Source organism: Neopelma chrysocephalum, unplaced genomic scaffold, assembly GCF_003984885.1.
Source record: "Neopelma chrysocephalum unplaced genomic scaffold, ASM398488v2 Primary Assembly neopelma1_97102, whole genome shotgun sequence".
Lineage (NCBI taxonomy): Eukaryota > Metazoa > Chordata > Aves > Passeriformes > Pipridae > Neopelma > Neopelma chrysocephalum.
The window spans coordinates 2,786,218-2,814,178 of record NW_020925744.1 but is presented as its reverse complement, the minus strand read 5'-3'; the positions used below and the strand labels follow the sequence as shown (position 1 = coordinate 2,814,178).

Here is a 27,961-nt window from a genome sequence, read left to right as displayed (position 1 = left end):
AAATATTTTGTATGTATATCATTCATTTAATAATGAATCAGCCTGAATATACCTTTCCCTTCTTTTGTTCTCTAACTCTCAGTAGAGGATCTAGAAGTTTTATTACGCTCTCCCACAATAGGAAGATGAATATGGAGACATAGTTACATAATTAAGAAATATTCAGAAAAGCATTCAATCTTTTAGGATAAAGTTAATCATGGTACGTTATGTATTACTGAACTGACATTATCATCTACAGTCCATTGTAGACCTCAGTGAAGTTTCTTTGATAGTTTCACTGATTATTCTATTTTATTTTTACCACTGCCCTAAAAGATTGTGAGGCCAGAGAACTTTCTTTCCCAGAGATCAAAAGCAGTCATCTCACCTTCAGCTTCCACTAAGCTGTCCTCTTTAGACACAAGAAAACCACATACATCAGTAGATTTACTTAACTCTGATTTGGCTGATACAAACAAAAGATTAAATTTGGGAAAACTAGTTTGCAATGAAGTTATGTGTTATGCTACTTATTTCTTCCGTTCTTAATGCACCTATTAGAATCCTCAGTCTGAATCAGGGCAGTATGGATTCAGTTACTGCTCCCTTTTTGTGAGAGCACGGTACTCCCTGCCCAGGTTCTTTTAGATATGCATGAAGTGGGGTTAGTGTTTAATATCAGAGGCACTTATTTGAAGATATTTAGTGAAGCATTTGGGTCATAAAATGGACCGGCTAGCTATTCTACTGTCACAGCAGTTTTGTTTCTTCCTATGGTTAATTATAGGGGTTTTTTTCCTAATAAGATGAGAATATCTTAACACATAGATTTATAACAAAAAATTACCTCAAGTTGGTTGTGAGAAGTTGATTACTTGTAATTCTAAGCAAAACTTTATGGTCATTATGTAATTGAGTATAATCTAAGACTATTTTCATGATCACTGTATAATAGCCTCTTCTGTCACTGAAAGGGAGCATTGTTGGTTTTCTACCGTTACTCCATCTTCCCCCTCTCTTCCCTTGTGTTAGGGATAGTGTTTTTAAGGAAGTCTGGATAAAGGAGTTAATCCAGCAGAAGAAAAACTGAAGAGAGTGTTGAATTTCAGGCATATTAATTTCCTGATTTGCTTTGCTTTGTGGCTTCTAGACACTTAACTGCTGGCATAGGAGAAGTACAGTCTGTAGATAAAATGCCATGTATCTTTGCAGCAAAGTATATTGCTGTGGTTTCTGTTGGTCCAATGACAGACTAGCAGTGGAATAGCAGCAGTGAATAGTGTCTGTGTAGGCAAGTTTTTTAGGACATCCGCATCTACTCAAGTTAAGAAAGCAACTCCTGGCTTTCCTGCAGATTTGACCAGCAGTTTCCATGTAGTCCATCCGGTGCTGTAGTCTTGCCTTCTTGACTCTAGGTGAAGTTCTTTTTATTATTTATATATAGGATAAGAGATAGTCTAGCTATCTGTTACAAATAAGTTGTTAAAATTGTTTTTATCTCTGTCTAAATCATTGACTTACAGAGGTGAAAATTAATTGGAAGGAAATGGAAATATTTTTATAGAAATCTAAATATTAACTGTCTAACTGCTAGCAATTTTTAGTTTAAATATCAGATGTTGCAGATCCCCATGAGCCACCACAGTTTCTGGCTTTAATTTTGGCCACTTGAGTGCTACTTACTCATAGAAAACTGTGTAAGCAATATGAAATGAATGCTGTGTTAGATTATTTTGAGGCCTTCCTGGATGCCAGAGTACTCATGAGTTCTGTTCTGGTCACCTTTCTTTGAGGTATTACTCTCTGTGTAGCAACTTGTGTGGTCTTTTCATTGTTGTACCAGGATTTTCTCTGGATATTTAGAAGAGTTGCAAAATCAGCTTCCTTAGCTCCTTTACAAAAGTAAACCTTTGTTAATTTTTCCACTGTTTGAGAAAGACCTGTAGGAGGTCAGACCTCTGCTCTGAGAAAGTTTTAGACTCCTGAATCTGATCCTGTACACTTCTGTTTGTAATATCAGGTAGAATTCTTGATTGGTTATGGCAGATCTCTAAAGGACCCACAGGGAAGAGTAAATATAAAAAAATAGAAATTATTTGGGTCAGTCATCTCTTTGACAGCGTAAGCATGAGTTTGTTCCAGTTCATGGTTAGAAAAGTGCCAGACAAGAAGACTGGGGTAACCTAGTCCTGAATTGTAGCAACATGTCCTTATGATAAAAGGATGATAAGAGAATAAGTATACCACCAGTTGTTAGTGTGAAAATATCACTTGAAAGTTAATCAATGGATGTTTTAAGATGCTTTCAGCTCCTTTATCTACTTAGGCATTAGAATGAGGTAGAAAAAAATCCTGTAAAGAAGAATTTAGTGTCCATCGATGATGTTTAGATGAGCAGGACACACTGTCAGTTAAGGATAGCAAATTTCCACCTTCCAGATTGCCGATCTAAGTACAAGTACAGTTAGCATTCTTCAAAGATTTCAGATAATTTTGTGTTTTGAAAATTTGAGTCTCCTAACTGACGTTTAGAGCTAGGACTGTAGTCCAAATATGGTTTAAATATTGAATAAACATTCTGATAGCTGTAAACAATCCTAAAGCTACATGAAAATTAAAAATAAAGATATGAGTCTGTTTGCATATATGGGAAATGTTCTCTTTGTATTAATTTATTAAAAGCATCCATTTTTTTCCCAGAGAGAAGGAAGTGAGTTGCTTTAAGAAGTATACATGGTTTGTTGTAATAGAGCATATACTTGAAACACTGCAAAAGCAAGAGCACTGTGAGCAGTTGCAGTTCTGAACAGGCTGAAGATCTGTGAGGTCCCTGTTCCTCCATACATTGTCTGTAACTCCTGAGAGGTGGTGACTAATTCTAGAGCATGTAGTACCTTCTTTTGGTTCCAGTAACTAACAATTAGCTGGTTTTCTTCATGGTTTATTTATTGTGCAACCCTGTGGAAGAATACTCTTGCTTGGCAGTTGGTTCATATGTGCTTGCTATATTGATGGCTTATGCTGCCTCTTCAGATGCTTAAACTGATGTTAAACCTTAATCATCATAAAAAACTGAAAAGCAGCTCAAGCACTTAGCCAAACATCTGAATAAAAGTTCCAAATTCACTTTAATTTTTGGACTTGAGAGAAATAAAATGGTAAACTTTTAGCTAGAAGCAAGTGGTATACTTTTCCTTTAATTAATCCCTTCACTTTTGCTCCTTCTGAATTTTATTTTGCAATATCTAATTTATCCCTTTCTGTTCTTCCTCGTACTTGCTTCCTCTCTTCTTATGCTCTACATGGTTTTTTTCTTCTTTGCTTTTCATCTCTGTTTATCTTTGCACTGTCATTATCGTGCCTTTTCCGCACACTATTGAAAGGAAAGATTTTTTTTTTGTGGTAAGAAAGTTATTTTATGCCTCACTTCCATTTTGAGGAGAATGAAACTGTTTTGAATAAATGAAAGTGATTCAAAAATCATAATGGATTGTTTTAATTTTAGCTGCAAGTGTCACAAGACTTTGTTACGACAGTAATTAGGCTTTTGGGGCTGCAGCATATTTAAGTCTTAGACCCTATTTTTAGACACCAGTCCAAGACTTTAATTGCTGCTTCTTAGAGCAACGAGAATGAACACTTCTTCAGTTTTCACCTTAGTTTGCTGTGAAGTTACTTAGCACAGATGTTACTGTAATTGTGATACATTGGGAAAAATTTATTGTTCAGTGGACCTCAAACCCAAACTTCCACCTGTGCAATCCTCATCTCAAAGCTGTAAGTATAAAACTTTTATGAATATCGGCTTTCTGAAGAATGTTTTGTGTTTGTTGTTTTTGTTTTTTTGTGTTTGTTTTTTTGTGGTTTGTTGTTTTTTGATTTTTATTTTTTTTTTTAGTTTTTTACTAATTCTTTTATTTCATTACCTTTTTGAGTTTGTATTTTAAATCTATGTTATTGGCTAAGTGAGTTTTTAAAAGCCACTCTAAGGCTGGATTGAGCAGTTTAAAGGGTATTTCATGTAATAAATGAGTTTGCATATTCATACTGTATGGGGAAATTGTGGGGCTTTTTTTAGAATGAAATAAACATGTACATCTGCACTGGAATCGTACAGGGTATTGTATAGATGAGAATATTATAAGTAAACTACAAGTGAAATTTGATTTTTATTTTATATATACTAGAAGTTAAGCTAAGAACAATGTGCCTTAATGTTAAATTTCACCTGCCACAGTCGAATTCTCAAGCTTGTGTAGGTGTCTTAGTTCCTTTGTGTAGCTTAAGTATCAAAGATTTTTAGCAGTTACTGATTTGTTCTGATAGATCAAAGACAGGTCCATTTTGGTATTCTGAAACCCATCTGTGAAGCATGTGGAAGGATTTAGGCATGTTCTCACACAATATGGAAATTTCAGATCTACCTCGGATATTAATGTTTTAAGTAGAAAACTGTTCTTTACATTATGTACCGTTTTCCTTCTTTAAGGATACTGTTCATGATACAGCAAATGATTACTGATCTTGGTGGGCTAAGGTGGTTTTGGTATTTGGTCAGATTTGCTGACTAGTGAATAATCCCAAAACTCTTCTTACCTTCAAAACCTAGCTTATCCAAACTCTTGAGAACGATTCTTAGAAATATTATAGAGGGCTCTGGAAGACAGCTAAAATCTTACCTGCCAAATATTCTGCTGCAGACCTTAAAAAAAAAAGCTGTGAGTGTATTTCCTTATGAATCCGGGGAGAGAAATTGAAGCTCTATAACTTCAGTTATACCTAACCTAGGAATACAAATATTTGAATCAGTTTTTCAATACAAGATGGAGTTAAGGCTGGTAAAGTAGGCAGATATAATGAGGTCATGCTTCGGATGTCATTGAAGGTTTACTTGAACTCAGTCTGTGGGTGTGTGAAGCTCTGTTTGGAGATAATTGTAGCATTCACATAATGTGTGAATGCTTTCCTAAATGGAAGTAACATTCTCAACTTTTATGCCATATTAGATATAACTTCAAGCAAAATCTCAGTTAAGTGTTAGCTCATTTACCTAGGGACTTTAAAAACACACTAATGGAATTTGCTATCTGTCAGTTTCTTCATTTAAACTGTTAATACTTTATGATGTCCCTAAACAGTATGTCTGAAATAATGTAAGAAAGAATTAATACATGTTCTTTCACACTAAAATACTCCTCTGCTGTGAATAAATCGTAGTAGATGGGGAATGCACAGAGTCTATTTGCAATTCCTAGCCTGGAATGCTAGTGGTCTCAGTTTTTAATCACTTTATTCTCCCAGGGTTCTGAACTTTTTAGTCATTTCACAATTTTGAAAAGCTATTAACTGCACAATTAAATCATGTGCTACTACAAACTGTTAAGTGTATTTAATGCAGTTTAACTAATGACTGCCACTGTCCTGTTCTTCTCCCCTTACCACCAAGTGCTTTAGAAAATCCAGTAGTTCCAGTGATCCTATGACCACAAAGTGAGACAGATAATTTTATTGATCTTAGTAAAAACAAAACATACTTTTTAAAAAACAAACAAAGCAAAGGCTTCTGTTGGACTAATTAGACTTAAATCAACTCTGAAACTGCATCTAAAGGGATTGAAATGACCAGAGAAAGCAAAGGAAGATTTGAAGCACCTCCCAGACTCCCATGCTGTCTCTCCCTTGTCAAAAAGGATCAGATTATTGGGGTTTTTTTTCTGATAAAGTTGCTGATATGTACTTGTTATCATCAGTTTGAGCTCTAATTAGAAACCTGTGAAAGTGAAATTTCGTTGTCACCAATATCTAGTGTTTCTTCAAGGATGTGTTAAGAAACATTTTCCACAGTTTAGTGTATGTACACTACAGATACCGAAGATTAGAGAGTAAGTGTGTAGGAAATTATCTGTAGAAGCTGTCAGTTGTTGATTCAACAATAATAATTAAAACTGAAAGACTTTCATCTCCCAAATGTAAGAGTCTTATCTTCAGTCCTGTGCTGGCAGTAAAAATATTAGTGTTATCAGTGCTTATTTTATACCCCACTCATATGTTATCCATTATACCCCAACCGTACTTTTTTTTCCTGATTGAAGTTCAAGATAAAGGGCATGCTGTTCTGGTTGCTATTCTCCTGAATAACCCTAGCACAATTGCTGAGCGTGCAGGTCCTTTCTTTGATCTCTGCACAAGGCTTTCCCCCTTTGTTAGAATACCAGGAGGCTTTGATTGGTCCCAGAGAGTAGTGGTGAATGGAATTACATCCTGTTGTTATCTGGTCACCAATGGTGTTTCCCAGGGCTCAGCATTGGGGCCAGTTCTGTTTAGTATCTTCTCTGATGATCTGGATGAGGGTATCAAGTGCACCCTCAGTCAGTTTGTAGGTGACACCAAGCTGGGTCGGAGTATTGATCTGCTGAAGGGTAGGAACGTTCTGCAGAGGCATCTGGACGGGTTGGAATGGTCTGAGGCCAATGGTATGAGGTTCAACAAGGCCAAGTGCTAGGTCACAACAACCCCAGGCAGTGCTACAGGCTGCGGAGGAGTGGCTGGCAAACTGCCTAGAGGAAAAGGACCCGGGAATGCTGTCTGACAGTGGCTGAACAAGAGCCAGCAGTGTGCCCAGGTGGCCAAGAAGGCCAAGGGCATTGTGGCCTGTACCAGAAATGGTGTGACCAGCAGGACTAGGGAAGTGATTGTCCCTCTGTGCTCAGCACTGGTGAGGCCACACCTCAAATCCTGTGTCCAGCTCTGAGCCTCTCAGTTCAAGGACACTGAGGTGCTGGAGTGTGTCCAGAGAAGGGCAACAGAGCTGGTGAATGATCTAGAGAGTAAATCCTGTGAGGAGTGGCTGAGGGAGCTGGGCTTGTTTAAGCCTGGAGAAAAAGAGACTTGAGGGACACCTTATTGCTCTCTACCTGAAAGGAGGATGTATCCAGGTGTGGGTTGAGTGAGGTGACAAGAGGAAATGGCCTCAAGTTGCACCAAGGGAGGTTTAGATTGGATATTGGGAAAAATTTCTTCACTGAGGGTTGTCAAGCACTGGAATGGGCTGCCCAGGGAAGCGGTAAAGTCAGAATTCCTGGAGGTATTTAAAGGACTTGTAGACTGGGCACTTAAAGACATGGTGTAGTGCTGGACTTGGCAGTGCTGGGTTAATGGTTGGATTCAATGATCTGAAGGGTCTATACTTCTAAATGTACAGTTGTCTCACTTTGACATTGAATATAGTCTGTAGTTCAGCTTGAGGCTTTAGGGGTTGTGAGTGATTGAATGTTTTCACATTGCCTGGTAACTGCTCTCCATGTGTGGGAAGATTAATAGAATTTGAAACAACAATTCTTGTACACCAAGAAGCCTGCACGTTTTTATTTTGCAGTCTTCTGGCTCATACATAATACTTTGCTTTCCTTTCCCTTCCTTTCCGTGGTAATGTGGAAATCTTGCAATATTACATGTCCTTGTTGTCTTAGTAGGCCCCTGTGACTACAAATTCTGACTAAGTAGGACTTCATCAACTTGATTTTGATGAATTTCAGTTCATTAAACTTATTTCCATGTGTATCATCATCATCCTTTTTCTGGAACAATTATTTCCTACCAGATCTTAACAGATTGAAGAGGAATATTATGAATTTGCAATAAAATATATGACTACAAGACAAGATCACATTAATACTTCTGCTGTAGGGTTATGAAGCAGGCGATTCAATATAAAGACTTTAATCGGATTTAAATTAAAAGTGGTTATATAAGAGGCATACGTTGTGTTATAATTAGTTGGAACTGGGCTCCAAGTATGTTTCTAAGAAGTCTTAAAAAAAACCTGTTAGAAATGTGAGTTTTCAGGCTGTTTCTGTGCAACAGTTATTAATGAGTTAAATGCAGTTTCAAACTCTGTATTCCTGTTGAGTTCAGTATTCTGCAGTTGAGTTCATGATGTGCATGTCTGTTAGCAGTCAAAGCAGGGATGCTGAAGACTGAATCAATGAGGATTGAATTATCCTCCCCGTGTTAGAGGAAGCTTCTTCAGCACAGGGTTGTGACTCACTGTGATTTAAGAATTTTGCTTTCAAGTTGCCTGTCCTGTAGGCAAGGGAGGAATTCGTTTACCACTAGTCTCGATTTAGCATCCTGAATTTTTGGTTTAGATATGTGACTGCCACAAAGGTTTGTGGAAAGAGAAGTAAGGAAATTAAAGTACTTCAGTTGCTACTGCAGAAGAAATCCAAGAGTTTGCTATGGATTCTGTAAAACCCTGAGAGGACTGTCATCAAGTACTAAAACTTCTCTTCACGTATCTTCTCATTTATTTTCAGTATCTTTTGAAATTGTAATAAAAACCACTACAAAATGATCACCTTGATTCATTGATTCATTCCTCCCTCCCCCCGTCCTCCTACCTCTATTGAGGACACTTTTATGGATTCTTTTACTACAACTGAGTTTTGGCCAAGGCATGCAGCAAAGGTTTGAAGTTACCCTTGAATGGTTTTCTGAAGACCTGTCTTATTTTAATTTCTAGATATTTTTCCATTCACTTTTGATCACTTTACTACTACCATCTATAATTAAAAAGATATATTTGTTTGTAAAGTAATTATGTCTTTAAAAAAACAGCATTTGGTCATATTGATTAAGTAATTCACTTTAAACTGTTGTGTAGGGTTGGATATTCTTTAGATAGTTGGACAGATTTCAAAGGCAGGTAAGCAGACCTATGTGTAGAGTCGACATCTGGTACCAACAAGCCCATTGTAACGTGAATTGCTCCCAGCTACCCAGTTATGTTCTTTGTCGCAATTAGATGCTTTGGTGACAAATTGAGATGGAAGAATTTAGGAGTGCAGACATACAAGTTGGGGAAGTCAGTAGCTTATTTCTTAAGAAAAGTTTTTTAACATTGAGTACTCTCAATATTGGTAATCCAGACCACAGCTTCTGAGATCTGACACTCCATTTTAATCTAATCTTGATGGTTTCCATCTTTGTTTTCTTTAAATTTATGCATAGTGAAACACTTTAATTGTATTCTTTATCCATTTTTGTATCAACATCAGAAATCTTAAGATTTGTTGTAATTCATCGTGTATGCGTAAGATGTGTTCCTTTATGTTCTTTTATTTAGTTCTGTGGAGTAAATGAAAGGCCCAATTTACTAATATCTCAAATTAAATGAATTCTCTCAAGGTGGTGTATTGTTTTTTTAAGTGACGCTGTGTGGATAATTCATAACTTAATTTAAACAGCTCAAGGATTTGTACTTCATCAGAGAAGACCAGGCTCAAGATACCTTTTACCCACCTAATTTCTTTAAAAAAAAATAAATCCTGTCCCTTTTTTTCAGATTTGCTATTTTCAGAAATAGTTTATATATTGCTAGAAATGGAAGAATGCACATATTTGCATTGCTTTTTAAAAAAGGAGGGAATTGTAAGCAACAAACCCTTTTCAGAAGTGTCACTTTCAGTTCACAGGCTTTAAGTCCAAAAAATACTAATATATATACCTTAAATAGTTTATAGAATAATAATAAAAATATTTCATTTGGCAGTTCATCTTATTTCTAAGGAAACTTTGTATATGTTGTTAATCTGTTTTTCATGTCACTACATCTACTGCTTTGAACAAATGGGTAGAAAAGCCAATAGCTAATTTCAAAAAAAACTGTGTAAATCTTGCATGCAGTTGTGATGTTGTATGTTAACTCCTTAGTGAATAAAACAAGTTGATTCAAAGATTCTCTGTCTGCCTTTGTCATTTTGTCTTTTGGTAGGCTGATGAGGTGGTGGATGAATATAATGAAAATAATTTTTATGAATCTGATGAAGAACAGAAGGAGAAGGATCAGAAATTGAAAACCACCTATACCATGGACCCAGATCACAGGCTGCTGTTACGAAATACAAAGCCCTTGCTTCAAAGCCGAAATGCTGCTGTATGACAAATTGCTTTTTCATTAAAATGTTAAACTACTAAGTATCTATGTTTTTAGAAAATTTAGGAAATTGAAAAGTAAAATCTACATCTCTTTACAAGTGTGATAATACTCTTTAGTAACTTTAGGAGAAGTATAATGGAGCTGTTTCAAATTTAACTTAGCTTGTAAGCAAACATGCACTGATTGTGGTATGTGCTCCAAATAATATGGATAAACAAAGTATTAGCAAAAAACGTGAGAACACTTGAATCCAACTTAAATAGCATGTGATGACTATACCATAGCTAGCTTTTAATGCTAAAGCCTTCAGCAACTAGGATGGCACAAACTGTTTTAGTGGTACAGATCTACCAAGAAAATCATACTTGTTATTGATTCATTAATTTGTTCTTTCTTTTGAGTCTCACATTTTAAAAGTAGACAATATACACCTTAAATTATTTTGTCAGTCCAAGCCAGATTCATAGTGTTGTTGCCTTGGCAGGGTTGCAGGATAGATACGATGTCATGACTGTTGTATGATCTACATTATTTCCATGAAATTTTAAAATACAGGTAAATTTTTAGAAAGAGAAAAAGCTATGCTGATGGTGAATCATTGTGATGTTAATCAGATCACAGAACATTATTTCTAACCTCAGCTTGTCCTGTTAATCAAGACTAGATGTCTTCCGGGAAAAGTCTTCCAGTGATAGTGAGTATTCATATCACTGCAAAAACAGTTACTGCACCATGATTAAGTCACCTTGCAATTATTCCTGATAAGCTAAGCAGATCAGGTTTTAGTTCTCCATTGGAAAATACTTCTAGATTCCAACTAATGTCTGACTCTTCTCAAAATCACTTATAATCTGTGAGCAGACTTTGGAAACAAATTGATTAAGTTTTTAGAACTTTTTGCTAGAAATCACTGTTTGATGGCTATGATATTTCCTAATTTCACACAAAGAACAGGTGCATTTGATATGTTTACCATCATACTTCACTGAGAACAGATTCAGTTACTTTTTGCTCGCATTCCATAATTTTCTTATCACTGTTAAATATGGTCTTGGTTCTCATATTTATGATCTTTAACTTCTAATATAACAGATATTTAAGTGCACTTTGATAAGTGAAATCATGCTTCTTTCAGTTGCTTTGAATTGTTACACAGATATTCATACCTGTGTAACAATTCATATTATTCAAATACAGAATTTACCTGCAATTAAATTGATTGCTTTCTTTGCGACCTTACATTTTTCTTTGTAATAAAAGATACCTGTATTATATTGCTAAAACTATTTTGGTTATTTTCTGTTTTCAGATTTTTTAATCACTTTTTTTTGTTTAATAATAATTTCTGTTTCATGAATACTAAGATTTAAGATACTGGGTGAAGTGTCATCATGAGGGCTTTACTTGGAGTCTCCTTTCTATGATTTGTTTGGAACAGAAAGTTATTATGACACTATTGTAGGAAAGGTTGTGACATGACATATTCATTAGCATAAAGGTCATATTTTGTCTTTTACTCATGAGAAAACTTAAAAAGAAAAAATAGTATGAAAAATAAAAAATAAAAGCGCATTTCACAGCAATTTCCAGTCTTGGCTCATAGGCAACATAAGCTGCTTATATATCTGTCTTGTGCTTTTTGCTAGCCAGGATATTGGTATACAACCCTATAGTGTTTACTTTTTTTGGATTTGATACTTTAAAAATTGCCAGTAAAGGCAGCTGTTGTTTTATAAATTACAAAATAGAATAATGGAGTGAAATATTTAAAGTGGAAAGTAGATAATAGATAATGGGGGATTTTGAACTTGTGTTAATAAAATCAAAGCACAACATTAGCAGAATTTTTAAAGAATATTTCTTCATTAATTTGTACAGCTGATGTTAGCAATACTGACTTGTTAGGGATGATATTGGTATGTTTACAGTTTGAATTATGTACTTTTTTCCCTCTCATTGTACCTCTTGGTATGACCTTGTGTTTATTATGCCATACAATAAATACTGGGAGGAAGTGAAGGTACTTAATTAGTAAAAATATATTAATTCTGATGTTCTTCCTCAGTCTGCTTTGTTGATCTCGAAGACTGCAGGTAGGCACTTTGCTTTCTGAAAAAGAGTGAGTTGGTAGTTCTGCAGGTCTGAAGCAAATATGGATAGATATGTATGAACAATTTGAAGTTAACATGTTGTTCTGAATGTTCTTCTTTTAGGTTGTAATGGCAGTTGCACAACTTTACTGGCATTTGGCACCAAAATCAGAAGCTGGTATTGTTTCTAAGTCATTGGTGCGTTTACTCCGTAGTAATAGGTAGGTCAAGTCCGTACTTAACATTACTAATTTTTTGTGAGAGCTTTTGTGCATACTTGTTTAGCTGTAGTTGTAAGAATGCAACTGTTTCACTATTGGTTTCATTTTAAAATTGTTCTGTAATACTCATTTTTACTCAGAAAATTAGGATCATTGAAAGTAATTCCATCATTTTTGTTACCACATCCAGGATCCTTCAATATTGTATTTCATTCCTGTGACTTTCATTCTGACAAGAATCATGGCTGCCTTGTTAATATTGAAATAGAGGCAGTACCAATTGGTTTGCTTAGGGTTTTGGATTTTTTTAGTTATTGGAATTTATTGGAAATTTAGTTCCATCCATTTTCTGCATAGAAGTGGGTTTTTTCCCTGCTCAGTTTTTAGATTTTGAACTTCCGTATATATATGAGACACTATTAAGATGTTTTCAGAATAACTTTCTAACTATACCTGGTATTTTTGTTTAGAACTTTGCTGTGAGAATAATTTACATTTTAAATTCATTGTTTGTGTCAAACATACACCAAGGTTTTTTTAAGAAGTCACTTTTGTTGTGCCTGGTAAGATTACTCAGGTGTACTTTAAATTTTGTAAGCTCTGTCATCATAGAGCTCTTTCTCTGTAAACTTCTGCAGCTTACTCATGGCTAATATCTTTATCGTTTAAAAATTAGTAAAGAAGTAAAATTGGGTTACGTTTTCATGCTTTTATTTCAGGTAAGAACGAATCACTATTATTTTAGTGTTTTGTTTTATAGTTCTCTATGCTTCCCATTCTCTGTGTACAAAGATAAGTAAAATGGCTAAAGCAATTTGGTATATGCACAGATAATGTATAAACTCATACTCACAAGTAATATACTCATTTATACTCAAATTTCATTAAAAGAGAAGTCACTTCTTTCCTCTACCTCAACTAGTGCCTAAAATGTCACTAGTCTTCTGATTTTCCTGTGCTGAATGGCTTGTCTGTTCTCTGTTACTGTTCTGGGTGAAACATTTTTGCTATTAGAGCCACTTTGAAATAGCTTTTGCTGTTTGCCCTTGAAGTTATGTGCCTATGGCCTTTAAATTAATGTCAACTAAGCTATAATCTAGTTAGGGTGAGAGTGCCTGAAAGAGCATTTCATAGCAATTTCCAATCTTGGTTCATCATGTGCAGTTGATTATTTCCATGTACCTATGTAAGAATTACACAAAAATAGGTTTGAAAGATATTAAGTACATCTCTATTATTACTTTTCTTTGTAAGCAACAGCTGTAATTACCTTAGAGCTATTGAGTAAGAGGAGATAATGGGCATGATGATTTCTCTATTAGGATGTACTTGCAGCATGCAAGGTTTGAGCACTCATGGTTCAGAAGAATTGTGTGTAAATCATTGTTTAGTTTTTAAGCAATTGGTGGCACAAACTCTGCAGTTTAAAAGCTTTAAACTGGTACTCAGATTTCTTTTTTCTCACTCCTGCTGAGGTTTTGAACTAATACATGAATTATGAGAATGCCCTCCAATCATGTTAAAAGTTTTTGTGTTAAGAATGTTACATAAATCTGTTGTCTGTATCTTAGAAAGACTATTATGTAAAAGTGCTGCTTTTTGATAGATGCCTGCCAGTGTAAACCCTTAAGTCACAGGAGACCCTGGCCCTTTTTGAGAATTTTTAGAAAAATTTTTTAAGACCAGAAAAGTCATAGCAATTCTTGCTAATTGTGCAAGGATTAACTGTTCTTGTAATTAATGCAGTCATTTCAACACTGCGAATAAAGGCAGTATGTTTTTGTTCTCCAGCTGTATCATCCTGAAATATTTGTTCCAAGAAGGTGGTTGAAATGTGAGGTTTTTGTAAGTGATTTTCATGATATTAAAGTGATCAATGGATTCCTGGTTTAAATAAATACCCAAGGTCCACAAGAGGCACCATTACGCTGATGTCAGTGAATATTTTTGCATGGTGGCATTTTAAAAAATGAAAACCTGGTTTCACGCATCTTCTTGTGAAGCAAATGATGAACTTGTAGCTGTTGTCTTCAATGTTTGTGCCAAAACTTATAACTGACTTGGCATTCAAATAAAATTGGACTTTCTTTGCCATGTTGCGTTTTTCTATATATCTTTAATTTTGCGGAATGACTCTTATTTTTCTTTTCACATTCTAGGGAGGTGCAGTATATTGTTCTGCAAAATATTGCCACTATGTCAATTCAGAGAAAGGTATACCCTATTTAGAATTTTCTAAGTCATATTTTATTTGAAACACAGGAGAGCTACATAAATATGTTCTGATTTTCAGGGTATGTTTGAACCTTTTCTGAAGAGTTTCTATGTTAGATCAACTGATCCAACTATGATCAAAACACTGAAGGTGAGTTTAAAAACAAATTCATCTGTATAGTGCTGGACTAGTCAGTTTTCAACAGGAAGGTAAAATCCTTTTCACTAATATGACACAGATCATTCTGTTTGGTTTCTTTTCTTTGCTAAGAAATATAGAGTTGTGGCGCTTAGTTTAAGTCCACCAGTGTCCTTTGGGCTTGTCAGGCTGTCTGGAAGTTCTCATTACTGTGTTGCAGGTGGCAGATGGGCTGTGTTTTCCACTACAGTGTTTGAGGCTTTTCAGTGATAGAGAGCACTACAATTTTTATCCAACCAGCCATTCTAACGTTGTAGACTGTTTTCATGCGAGTAAGAGAGTCTTTAATAGTGTTAGCTTAAAAAGAGTTTAAGTCTTTCCCCTGTACAAAATGGGGCAGTGTTAGAGTCCCAAATTCCCTTTGAAGTCAGCATTCGACATGAGAAGTACTTTAGACTTTCCTCAAGGTCACATCTCAGTGCATGTTTTTTGACTGTTGTCTTCTTGTTTTCTCTATTCTTATTCTTTAGCAAATGTGAAATCCTTGACAAAACAATAGCTAAAAAATTCTCTATTATGTGCCTTTTCTCTTGTTTTCCTTTAGATTGTCTTTGGCACTTGTGTTTAGGAGTGGAAGGTACAGTTTTCTGAAAGAAACATTATTTTTTTCTTATCTTCGTTTTACATGCATGTTGCACCCTCATTATATGTTCAAGAGGGGTGCAGTCCAAGATGGCTATGCCAAACCCCTTGTGTTTTTTATATGTACAACATTAATTCTAAGTAAATTTGAGGCAAAAAGATATTGTTCACATTTAATGATTATGATAACTGTCAGGAATGCTGTCAGGAATGCCTTACTGTTATCCAAGAAAAGTCAGTCCCAAAATAATTGAAGTTGATACATTTAAATTTCCATATTAATTGATAATACAACGTGGAAGGCGTGGAGAAGTAGAAATTGGCGTTTTTCCTTTTGTTGTCTCATTTGTTTCTTGATGGCTGAAAAATTTAGGACAACCTGAACTGTTTTGTGCATAAGAAAATCTTGTGGATTTCTCCATCTCCTGCCTTTGTAGTTCCAGCATATCAGCTATAAAACAGAATGATGAGACCCGTGGCAGTATTTAAGATGTAGAGGCACCCTGGAATTTTATCTGCTGTGCTGTTTAGATTTCTATTGTGTTCCTTTTTTCTTAACCAACATCAGGTCTGCTTTTTTGATCACTGGTTAGCATTGAGCTTATATCTTCACAGATATTTTAATCTCAATTTCTCAGTTGTATTTAGTTGTAATCATCTCAGAGCCTGTCATTTTCTTTACAGGTCAGGTTTGTGCACAATTGTGAACATTACTTTGCAGATACATGTGCTGAAATTTCTTTTGCCATTTCATTAACCAGTCCTCTACTAGGTAGACTTTTTATGCAGCTTTTCTTAGTCAGCCTTTGTTTTCATTTCATGGAAAACTGTCACATCAGTTAAAACTTTGTCACCTATCTTCTCATCAGTTTCATAATTTATATATGAAAAAGGCTAGCAAAGATATTTGTGATATTCCATTGATAGCCATCCTGTACTATGACATAGTCTCCTTTTTTCTGCCTGTTCATCTTTTTCATTTATCCTCTTGCTTTCTATGCTATACTAGTTATTTATCTTTAAGAGCCTTTGGTTATATGTCTTACCATATTTTTATGAAGTACGGGAGGACTGTATCAACTAAATATCCTTTTCTGGGTGCCTCCAACTCAAAAAATACCACCAGATTGCTGAGTATGACTTCCCTTTAGAGAGACAGGGTTGTCTTTTCAGTTTACTTTATTCAAAGGTAAAACAGTCTGAAAGTATAGCATCTTAACAATATATGCCAAGTGTTGTATATCATCCTTTTGTTCATCAGGAACAAAGAAGAGAGTTTTCACGGTCTGATGTTGTTGATGTTGATTAAGTTCTGAGGAATCTCATAGATGCAAGTGTTTCTTTACTGAGTTTAAGGGTCTTTTTTTACAGTTCATCTGAATATAAGAGACAATTTATCTCTCCCCATCTGCAGTTGTGACTTCCATTATTTCTTCTTACACTTGCTAGTTGTCACATGCTAAGGCCTGTTGTGTAACATTGGAAAGCATGCTGACAGAAGTATTTCAAGTCCATTTGATACGCAGTGCAACACTAAAGCTAGAGCTTATAGAAAATGCATCACTGAACCCTACCGTCCTGCTTTGAAAACTTTGTGAGTACTAGCAAGGAAAATACTCCTCTGGAGTGCAATGCTGGTGCCAATTTATACTGACAGTGGTATACTCTGTTGAATACGGAATGGTATTTTTAATAGTAGTATCTTTTACTTACATACAGTAAAAGTATAGTGTGCATGTGGTGCTGTTTATAATATTTTAGCTTTTGATAAAATATCTAGTTTTTTTTTCTTGTAGCTTGAAATCTTGACAAATTTAGCAAATGAAGCCAACATATCAACTCTGCTTCGAGAATTTCAGGTTTGTAGAGAAGTATATTCTTTTAATGTGAAATGCTCTCTTTTGCCGTTATTGAATGTTTCTTTTAGATTCTTAGGCTTAAATTTTTCAAGTTAAAGTCTTTTCCAGGATAAAATGTTCTCAAAATGGAAATATCGTGATGGATAATGGAGCTTTTTGTATATGGAAAGGAGTTTCAACTTTCTCACTCTCCTTCCAGCTACCAAAAAAAAAATTGGATGGTGGCAAAAACTCAAGCATTCTGTATTCTTTAAAACAAATTCTACCAACTTGACTGACACTGTATGTCACTATATGATAGGATCTTAATTTTAGCAGTATTTGGCCATCAGCATTTATGGCTGAACCTCACTTCTGTAAGTCATTTGATGAAATAGTATTGTCTCCATTATCTTTGTGTATCAGCAAGATGTTCTGCCTATATTGTGAAACAGTGCCTGTCCTTCTTTCTTTCCTCTTTGCTTATGACATCTGTTTTCATTGCTTCAGTTCTCTGGCTGGATTTCTCTGAAAGGTACTGGTTCTGAGGCAGGTAGGTTATTCATAGTTTCACAGATGCCTCTGGTTAAATGAACTGAAACCTCTCTGAAGGAGAGCTCATCGACTCTGCAACCTTGCACACAAACTAATTGCTGGTTTTGGTTAATTGCCCCCTGCCCCAAGCTTCCTTGAAATCATAGGTTTGCATGGCCATGAGCAACCAAAGCTGGCAAGGAAATACCTTCTAAAAGTGACAATAAGGTGAAAAAATTATGACTACTAATGTGCAGTGTAGCTTTCTAGGTTGAATTTATTGTACAATATGTCTGTCTTATGAGAATAGTATGGTAAGTCTTTGTTTGACAAGAGTTATGCATTGACTAATGAAAATCCTGTTTCCTTAGACTTACGTGAAAAGCCAGGATAAACAGTTTGCTGCAGCTACAATTCAGGCTATAGGCAGATGCGCAACTAACATCACTGAAGTGACTGACACATGCCTCAATGGCCTTGTATGTTTGCTGTCCAACAGGGATGGTAAGCTAAATGTTCTGTTTGTTTTCTCAGTAGCTGATGGCATGAAACCTTTTCATAATGAGAACCACACAGAGCAGAACATGTTAAAAACCATATTAGGGTTGACTTTTGTAAGAATTTAGCTGATAAGACTGGATAAAAATAGTGATTCTGGACTTCCAAAGGGTCTCATATTCACTGGGTACGTATTTTCTCTTTTGTTAGTGAAATTAATTCCTTGTGGCCTGCAATTACATGTTTACCTACTTTTTTTTAAAAATGCTGTACTTATTAAAGTGTGCTGTTTTGATTATCATTGATAGCAGTAGTTTTACTGTTCTATGTTTAGTTGCATCAAAGCTGTTAGCCTGTAGAGGGTGCTGAAAGCTTGGAATTTTTTTTGTATTGCATCAATGCCTAACTTAAAAAAAGCTGTATTAAATACTTTTAGGATAAATAGTGCCAAATTTGGCTTACATTTCTAATGTAACTTTCTGTTATTTTTATATAGTGAAACAGAGTTGCAAGTCACTAAGGAACACAAGAAGGAGCAGATAAAGTCATAGGATACAGCACCACTATAAATCAATACCTGATAATATTGTATAATCTTACTAGTTGCCAATGAATATTGAAGATGATAAGTCAAGTAGAGAACTGGAAGATGATTATATAATGTACAGTTTATGTGAATGTAGTTAAATATTGTAAATAGAGTTAGGAAATATGTGGTTTAAAAATAATATCAGGAAGGAGGAAAAGCATGTGCTTTTTTGGGGTGCCCTGGAGTAACTAGAATTCTTCAGAGAACATAGGTGAGATCTTCTCTAAGCTTTGAAAAACAGATTAGTGCCTCTCCGTATCTACTGGATATAGTTTCATGGTAATCATAAGAAAGCCTTTATTGGGGACATCACCTTGGCAGCACATAGTCATCCTGTGCCCCACTAATACACTCAGTGCTTTCTCTTACTTGGTTTACGAACTATGAATCCTCATTCTCAACCTCCTCACCTTATATCAGAAATTCCTGAGAGGCCTCAGTGGTTTGTAGTTTTAATATATGTAACTTTAATTTCCTAGTGCTCTAGACCTTGTTTACATTTAAGCTTTTCTGATTATCAACCGTGTTTAAAATATCTTCCCATATTGTGCTACAAGGCATGTCTGCACAGTGCATCTTTTTGTATTACATTCAGCAATTACCATAGTAAAAATACAAGCTTTAAAGCTTGTTCTTGATTTGCTTAATTCTACTGGCAATCTTCCTCTAAGTGAGAAGGCTCCTTTCAGCATGTACAAATCCCCATTTTATGTCTGTTTTAAATTAAATAATAAAACTATCACTTCAGAATACCGAATTTGTTACTTAATAATCCTTTTTTCTGTTTTCTTGCTTTGTTTTGCTTTTTGCTAAGAAGAAGCAAAGATAAGAGGAAAAGGGTTTGTTTTCTTTTATCACAGATTGTCAATTTAATATTTTCTTCAAAATAATTCTATGTATATACACACACGCGCATGCACGTCCATGTATACAAAGGTCTGTCTCAACAAGATTAGTTTTCTTGTCTGTTTCTAAGTAGTTGTCTAGCAAATAAAATTATCTTCTTGTGCTTACTGTTCTGAAAGACTGCAAAGGGTCTATTTAGGATCTTTTAAACCTGGCAGCTGGCAAATTGCTTTACCATAGTGCAGTGTCTTTATTCCTTCTTTCAATGAATAGAATGGCATAATTTACGTGGTACCTTTCCCCAGGTGACAGGAAGTTACCAATAGTCTTGGCTTACTGAATATATGAGTTTTGGCATGATAAGGGAACAAAAAGAGATTTAGCCTGTGTAGGAGTCTTGGTTAATCTTGCTTTCCCCCAACTTTCAACCTTGAAATATACAGGCAATCTGTTTGCTGTGTGACTTCTTTCATGGTCATTCGAAGCCTGGAATTAATTCTGCTGCTTTGCATAGCATGAAGCACAAGCTAGTAGATCCAGCAGGTTCTGAGGTCCATGAGAGCAGAGTCAGAGAGGTGACCAGACTAATTCTACCAAACCAAAATAGAATACCAAAGAACAGACTTATGGCTAAACTGCCTTCTAATTCTATGCTCTTCTTCTGGAATGGCCTTAACTGTAGATATAACCCAACACCCAAGATATCTGGGCTGTATCTGACACAGGAGCTGTACAATTCATCATTCTGGAACTTGAGTGTTGAGAGGCAGAGTGTCATTCCAGAAACGAGGCTCTGGGGAAGGCAAGAGCTGCTCTTGAAATTTTCTTTGCATATTTATGAATGCTTATTTGAAGTCAGATTTCCTCTACTCAGGAAAGCTGTGGGCTATGGAAAAAAAAACCCAGGAAAGTTATAAAATCACTGGAACTGTTAATGCATCAGGTAACTACTACATATCTAATGTAGTTACTGCTAGAATGACATAAAAGAAAAGCAACTCCTTGTGGCATTCAGTTTGTATGTATTAATGGGGTTTCTGAGTTTTGTTATTTATATAGGATCGAAAAGTTAAGCAGGTTAAACTTTGTGTTGTTTTGAAAAGCAGAAACTTCAGGTTTGCCTGGATACTTAGTAATTGCCTTTTAACATTGTTTTTAACCGTTTGCATAACCTTCTAATAACCCAAATAATCACAGAAGTGTTTGGGTACAGAAGGGATCTTTAAAGATCAGCTAGTCCATCTCCCCTGCCGTAGGCAGGGATACCTCCCATCAGACCTGGTGGCTCAGAGCTCTGTCTAATCTGACCTTGAATGTTTCCAAGGATTGGGCATCAACACCAGTCTGGGTAACCTGTTCCAGCGTTTCACCACCCTCATTGTAAAAAATTTCTCTCTTATATATAATCTAAATTAACCTTGTTTTTGTTTAAAACCATTACCCCTTGTCCTGTCACAACAGGCCCTGATAAAGTCTGTCCCATATTTCTTGTAGGCCCCCTTCAGGTACTGAAAGGCCACTAGAAGGTCTCCTCAGAGCCTTTTCTTCTTCAGGTTGAACTACCCCAACTCTCTCAGCCTTTCCTTATAGAAGAGGTACTCCAGCCCTCAAATAATTTTTGTGGCCTCCTTTGGAGACGTTCCAACATGTCTGTGTACTCTTGTGCTGTGTACTCTAAAGCAGAATGCAGTATTCCAGGTGAGGTCTCACCAGAGCAGAGTAGAGGGACAGAATCCCCTCCCTTGCTCTGCTGGCCATGTTGCTTTTGATGCAGCCCAGGATACGATTGGCTTTCTGGGCTGTGAATGCACATTGCTGGGTCATGTCCAGTCTTTCATCCACGAGCACCCTCAAATCCTTCTCAGCAGGGCTGCTCTCCATCTGTTCATCCCCCAGCCTGGACTGATACTGATATGACCCTGTAGATATAATTTACACTGTTTTGAAATTCTTGTGTTCATTTATTGTTGTCTTCTATACACTTTTTCTTTGATAGTTCTGGTGAAGTTACATTTTAAAATTTTCTTGCTGCTCATTCAGAATGCCTTTTAGTGTTTTGTTAGAGTTTGTTTTGGTTTTGAACCTATATGTTTGTCTTTTATTTCACGCTCGTTTTGGGGATTCTTTGTGTGCGCAAAGCAAGCCTCCAAGATTCTCTGTTTTTTCTGGACTGTGCAAGCCCTTATTCTAAAACAAACTCATTTTGATTTTGTTGGTACTTTCTTTCCTGGTATTTAGACTTGTGTAAAAGAACCATACTGGTTTATTTGTTCACAATTCTGGTTTATTTTCTTTAAATTTGCTCCCACAGATTGCATTAAAGTAGTTCCTATTGTGACATTTCATTTAGTGCAGTTGATTTTATCATAATCAGTTTTACATTGTCAACAAGTGTTTTTAATAATGACTTCAAGTCCACTTAGGTTTTTGGATTCAGTTTTATTTTTCTAAACTGTTCAGTTTATCAGAAAATACTTATATGATAAAGGTGGTTGTTACAGTGTTCCCCACTATATATTTTCAAGACTATTGTAATTTTCAAGAATTGTCTTCTTATTTTAGTATCTGGCAAAACACAGTTAAAATTAAATTTGTCTGTAGGATTACACAAGACCTTGAGATATATGAAGCAGACATGTTAACCTTGCTTCAAGGAATTAGTTTAGAAAATGAAAGATGTCATGTCAAATAAAGGATGACACAAAAAGCTGCAAGCTGAAATTTAAGCGTTTCATAGGCTTATGGCGTAATGATGCATACTCAGAGCTTTTGAAAAGCCTGTCTCCATAACGAAGTTCACTTTCTCAAAAAAGCAAACAAGCAAGCAAACGCCAAAATTTAGGCATTTCTTCCCCATGCTGTTCTATTGAAATTTGACCATCCTTGATTGCTAAATGAATGGTCCTTGTGTCAGGTTAACTCTTGAAATGTAGGAATATCTCTGCTCAACAAATGGTAGTTAGACTTCTTCATCTTTCCTTACAGCAGGAGTTTACTCTCGCACCTTTGCACCTGTTGGGTCTTTTTAGCTTTAGATATTTCATACAAGTTGAATAGGCTGTGAATGTTACTTGTTACAGTAGTTAAGCACTCCAGTGCATGATTTTGGCATGAATCTTACAACAGCTTTCTACTTAGAAGCTTCATTTGAACGTACTAGAGATTAGGTTACAGACCTGAGGGACTGTTTAGAATGTGAAAAAGTGCGAAGGAAATGTTTAATTATTACTCTAGCATATGAATGATCTGTTATTTTTAATGTTGAATATTTCTTTGAAAATTCAACAAGTGTTTGTATTTTTAATTCAGACTGCAAATTTCTTACAAATATGCATAATTTTAATGAAAAACAAATTTTTTTTCACACTGTTCCTCAGTTTGAGAAGGAAAAATACAAAGTGCATCTTTACTAAAAGGCAGTTTCCTAAAAAGTATGTAGTAGGATGGTATTTTTACATTTAGAATGTTTCTCTGTCTTCTTTTTGCTGCTTATAACTTGATTCAGGAAGCTGAACTTGTGATACTTATAACACTCTACCTCTTTGTTACCAAGTAAATGGAATTCAGTTCTGCAAAGCATGTTTTAAAAGCTTTTACATATTTTACAATCAATTATTTATGACTTTTTCTTTTGCATAAATTATTTTAAAATTAATAATTTGTTTTGTCTGATACAGAAATCGTAGTTGCTGAAAGTGTTGTTGTCATTAAGAAACTGCTGCAAACCCAACCAGCACACCATGGTGAAATTATTAAGCATATGGCCAAACTCTTGGATAACATTACAGTGAGTATTTGTTCACACTGTCTTATTTTCCTTGTTGACAGATAGTGAAATTTTTATGTCCTTTGAATTTGTACCACAAATGGAAATAGGTATATTAGAGAAATACAACATATTTTTTAATTTTTAACATAAAATATGGTGTTATGTGATCTTAAAGAAAAGGAAATAGAAGCTGTCAGATGGCATCTATTTGTGCCTTAGATCTGAGAAGTGATTTTGAAAGAGATCCCTGGAAATGTTGAGTATGTCAACATTTATGAGTATGTTATGCCAAGATGAATAGCAGGTTTAGAATGTGGAGTGCGTAAGTTGCAATGAAAGTAAGGGCAAAGCAGTAGCTAACTTGAGGAATATCAGCCAGTTGTGTTAGTGATCTGGAGTGGAGTTTAAGAAATTTTATTTTAAACCTTTTTCCCCAAAACACCTGAGCTTTCCATGGTATCAGACATGCTGCTGTGAGTGTGTCTTGAAGATGCATTTTTATCTCCTGTGAGATTCTGTGGTATTTAGCAGTAAACTCTGCATTATTCACTATCATCTGTCTTTAGATTTAATTGACCTTTAGGTGTGCAAATAGCTATTGGCTAAATTCTCCACACAGTCCCAGTAATTGGTACAGCATTTAGTAGTCTATCCTAAATTAGAATATAGGGCTGATGACCATTAGCTACCTATTACATCATAAACCAAAGGTGACAGATTTTGATCTGTCAATAATTATTTTTGTGTATAGCCTCTAAATAGGACTGTTTAGTTTCATAAAATTACACATTTATTGATGATGGAGCAATTTCTAAATCAGTGAATCAGTAGTTGAGTTTGGCAAAGTTTGGAATATTAAAAGAGAAAGGAAGTGGTTCTTGGAAAAAATTCTTGGTTCATGTTTACTGACAAATTAAATGAATCTTTTGCTCCTAACAGCTAATGGTCAAACTCTTTAACTGATGTAAAGAAAAGAAATTCTATTAAATTGCTCATATAAAAAGAGGATATAAGATAATGCTGCTAATTACATATCAAAATAAGTATTACCTATTTTATAATAATCACCTGTGTTTTCAGAAAATTTGTGCCATGTTTTGGTTGATTATTACAGTCTCTTAAATAGTGTATAATCTTATTATAGGCATCTGTCACTTCACCAAAGGAGTTTGTCATCTTATTTCCACATATTGTACAGACGAAAATAGTTATTTTCTAAATATTCCATTTAACACTTAAAAGAGGTTTGTAGCTCTTTTATACAATCAAAACTTTTAAGTAAATACTTCAAGTTTTAAATAAAGAGAATGTTTTTGGAAAAGAAAATCTTTCTTTACGTTGAATAAGGGGGGCAGGAAGACATGCTGTACTTGAACTACTTCAGCGTTCTCAGGTTTTCCAGTATGTGGTTGTACAGAATATCAGAAAGCGGTAAGTAGTAGGAGAACAGTCTGTGGAACAGAGCAGTCATAGGAATAAATTAAAAATCAAAATCTGATTCTGAATCATACTACTTCTTCAAGAACAAAGCAGTGATAGTGATGCTGTAGGCTCTCCAAGGTGATTGGTTTATATCTTGTTTGACACTTTTCCATGTAATTTTTTAATAACTTCAAGATATATATCTTTCTCAGTATGCTTCAGAATAAATTTCAAAGAAGTTCATATTTATAATTTGAATGCCATATCATTTTTCTGAAATAACCTGCCCCTATTATGTCTGAAAATGAATGTATTCCTTCACAGAATGGTTTGGGTTGAGAGGGACCTGTAAAGGTCATCTAGTCCAAACCCCCATCCCCTTACTTCTGTAAAGGTTGAGCGTATACATTTAGGAAGGAGAATATAATTACTGAGGATATGAGTTTGAAATGTCAACATTTAATAAAGTATTACTGGAGTTCCTGAGATCTGCACCTGTACTTTAAACATTGCTCTTGGTAAAAGTGGTTGTGAGTTGATGTAACACAATTGCCTTGAGATTTGTGTGCTGTAAGACAGAGACACAAATCAAGGATTCTTGACCATTATTACATTGACATACAGTATATGTACATACATACACACTTATATACACACTTACTTTGCATAGGGTTTTTTAGTGTTAGGGGTTTTTTGGGGGGGGGTTTCCTGACCTCTTCTGTTGGGTAAAGTATTAGGATTGAAACTTACGGTACCTACCCTATAGCTGTATGCTATACCACTGTCTTTAAAGGACTCTTGCATTTGGATGTAGGAGAAGCAGCCAAATGATATGGTCTTGAATGAACTTGACAGAAACTAGAGGATGGGAGAAAATGACCAAAGAAATTATTTGTTGCTTTTTAGAGTTGAAATTAACTTAATACTAAGTAATACACAGCTGAAAACATGAACAGAATTAAATACTATTAAATCAAAAAGCTTTTAAGCAAAAAATAAACTTTCTGATTGTTCTGTCAGGGTTTAGTTTAGGTAAATGGTAAACAACCTCTAAAATAAACAAAATTGGTGTAAGCTCAGTGGAATACCGTAATGGATTGGTGCCTGAATTTCTCTCATTGATACTGCTATAAATTTCACTTGTGTTGGCCTGAGATTGTGATTGGCAATGTCAAAGTGCCTAAAAATCTTTCCTAGCAATGTTTCTTTCAGGTCATGTACTTTACTGACATTCTTCAGTATTCATCTTTTTCATCTACAGAAGTGTAGTGGGTTGACCCTGGCTGGACACCAGGTACCTACCAAAGCTGCTCTATCACTCCCCTCTGCAAATGGACAGGGGAGAGACAGTATAATGCAGGGTTCCTGAGTTAAGAACCAGTAGAGATCACTCACCGATCACTGTCACAGAGAAAACAGACTTGAAGTGGGGATATTAATTGAATTTATTGCTAACAGAATCAGTGTGTGATAATGAGAAGTAAAGTAAGCTTCTGGAAGCTTCTCACAGAACCACACAAACCCAATACAAGAAACCATTACTGAGCTCTTGTAGACCACTGACTCTCATTTACAGTAAAGATTAAGTCTATTTCATCTTGCCCTTTGATTGTTTCTTACATATCTGAAAAGAGTGATTATTTTTGTTCCTTTGCTTTTGTGTGTTTTCATTTGTGCCTTTTATCCCAGGTGGTGTGCCCAGTGAAAGATCTGTGATACCTATTTTGTGTGTGATATTTGTTGAGTACATAGACCTATGCATAGTGCAGCACAGTACGGCTTAATCCAGCTACATTCCAGCTCCTTTCCTCCACACCCTTCAAATGCTGTAACTGAAAATTGCATGTGTGATGGTGTCCTGAAGATATTAAACAAGAGAATAATTGGATCTCTTTAAAATTCTGTTTTTAAAAATTGTAAAAACATTTCCATTTAGCTGTTAATATGTTAATAACATCATCATTGCTTTACAATTTAATGACTTGCTAAGTTGTGGGCCAGAGATCTAAGCAATGCTAGTTTGTGCTGGGTGTTCACTCTGTGATAGGCTCATGTGTATAGCTTTTAGAGTGACAGATTAAAAAATACACTTACAGGAAATGGCCTATTCTTTACTTGCACTTTTTCTTCTTTCTATCAGTCTGACATTTGAAATCAACTTTATCCCTCTTTACATTTCTGATTCCAAGTAAAATTAAAAAAAATCGCTAGCTATGCAAATTTTCTTCTGGATGCAGAGAATTATATCTCATTTGCAATTTGAATATCTCCTCATTTTGTGACATGTGGATAATCAGCATTAGTGATTTTAAGCTGTACTTTAGCCTTATGTGGTTTGTGATTGAGAGATGAACTACAATAGTTTTTCAATTGTGCCACTTAGAGCAATCTGTAAAATCTTTATAATAGCTTTCTCTAACTGCTGAAGGTAAACAGTTTTGCTTTGAGGGGAGGGTCTGGCTGGTTTTTCTTTTTTATTTTTTAACCATTTATTTATTTTCCTTGAGACGGGTAATGGGTTGAAATGGTAGTGGAAAATGCCTCCTGGTACTAAAGGCTTAAAAAGTGCACTTAACCACTTGCTCAGGGCATATGGAATAAAACATCAGGCAAAGTAATTTACAATCCTGTTTGCCTTTGAGGATAATGCAGAGCAGGGCTGAATAATGAAAGTATTATTTCCTGCATTTTTGTCAATTCAAGGTCCCTACTTAAACTGTACTGGAAAAGGCAGTGAAGGTCTAGAAGGGTCTTCATTTCTTGTTTGCTGCTTTGAGTGCCCTGGAAACAACAGCTGCAGGATCATGCACATGATATTACGTGGTTGAGAACTGGAAGACTTAAACAGGGAGAAAGAAGTCTGAAAATATTGTGTGATTTTGACCCCAAATGAATCCAGTGACACAGAAACATTGGGTTCATCAGTTCGACATACACTTTTCATTAAAATGGCTTCTGCTCAGGGTTTGATTTGAAAAGTCTCTAATTGATATTGATTCTTGTGGCGCAAAATTGTGTTTAATATATATACAGTATTTACGTAGTAAGGTAACCACCTTGTTAAAAGGCAGAGTCTCGTGAGAAATTTCATCTGTCTTCCATTGTCACTATTTTTCAAATTAGACTTTGTTTGGGCTTTTTAGTTAACATTCTAAAGCTAGTTTATTACTCTGATAATTACATTTTACAAACTGGGAAAAAATTTGAAGGAGTAATACACTGTGCTTAAATGCACACTAT

General features: G+C 35.4%; 1 protein-coding gene across 4 annotated transcripts in view; it reads left to right on the top strand.

The window, feature by feature from the left end:
* AP3B1 (adaptor related protein complex 3 subunit beta 1) overlaps positions 1–27,961 on the top strand; it is a 150,214-nt gene that overhangs the window by 41,699 nt on the left and 80,554 nt on the right. For all 4 annotated transcript variants that reach the window (XM_027671455.1, XM_027671456.1, XM_027671454.1 and 1 more), the window contains 7 exons: positions 9,755–9,916; positions 12,133–12,230; positions 14,390–14,444; positions 14,524–14,595; positions 17,022–17,084; positions 17,969–18,101; positions 23,208–23,317. In XM_027671455.1, coding sequence (XP_027527256.1) covers positions 9,755–9,916; positions 12,133–12,230; positions 14,390–14,444; positions 14,524–14,595; positions 17,022–17,084; positions 17,969–18,101; positions 23,208–23,317 — 693 coding nt within the window. The remainder of the gene's footprint in view (positions 1–9,754; positions 9,917–12,132; positions 12,231–14,389; positions 14,445–14,523; positions 14,596–17,021; positions 17,085–17,968; positions 18,102–23,207; positions 23,318–27,961) is intronic.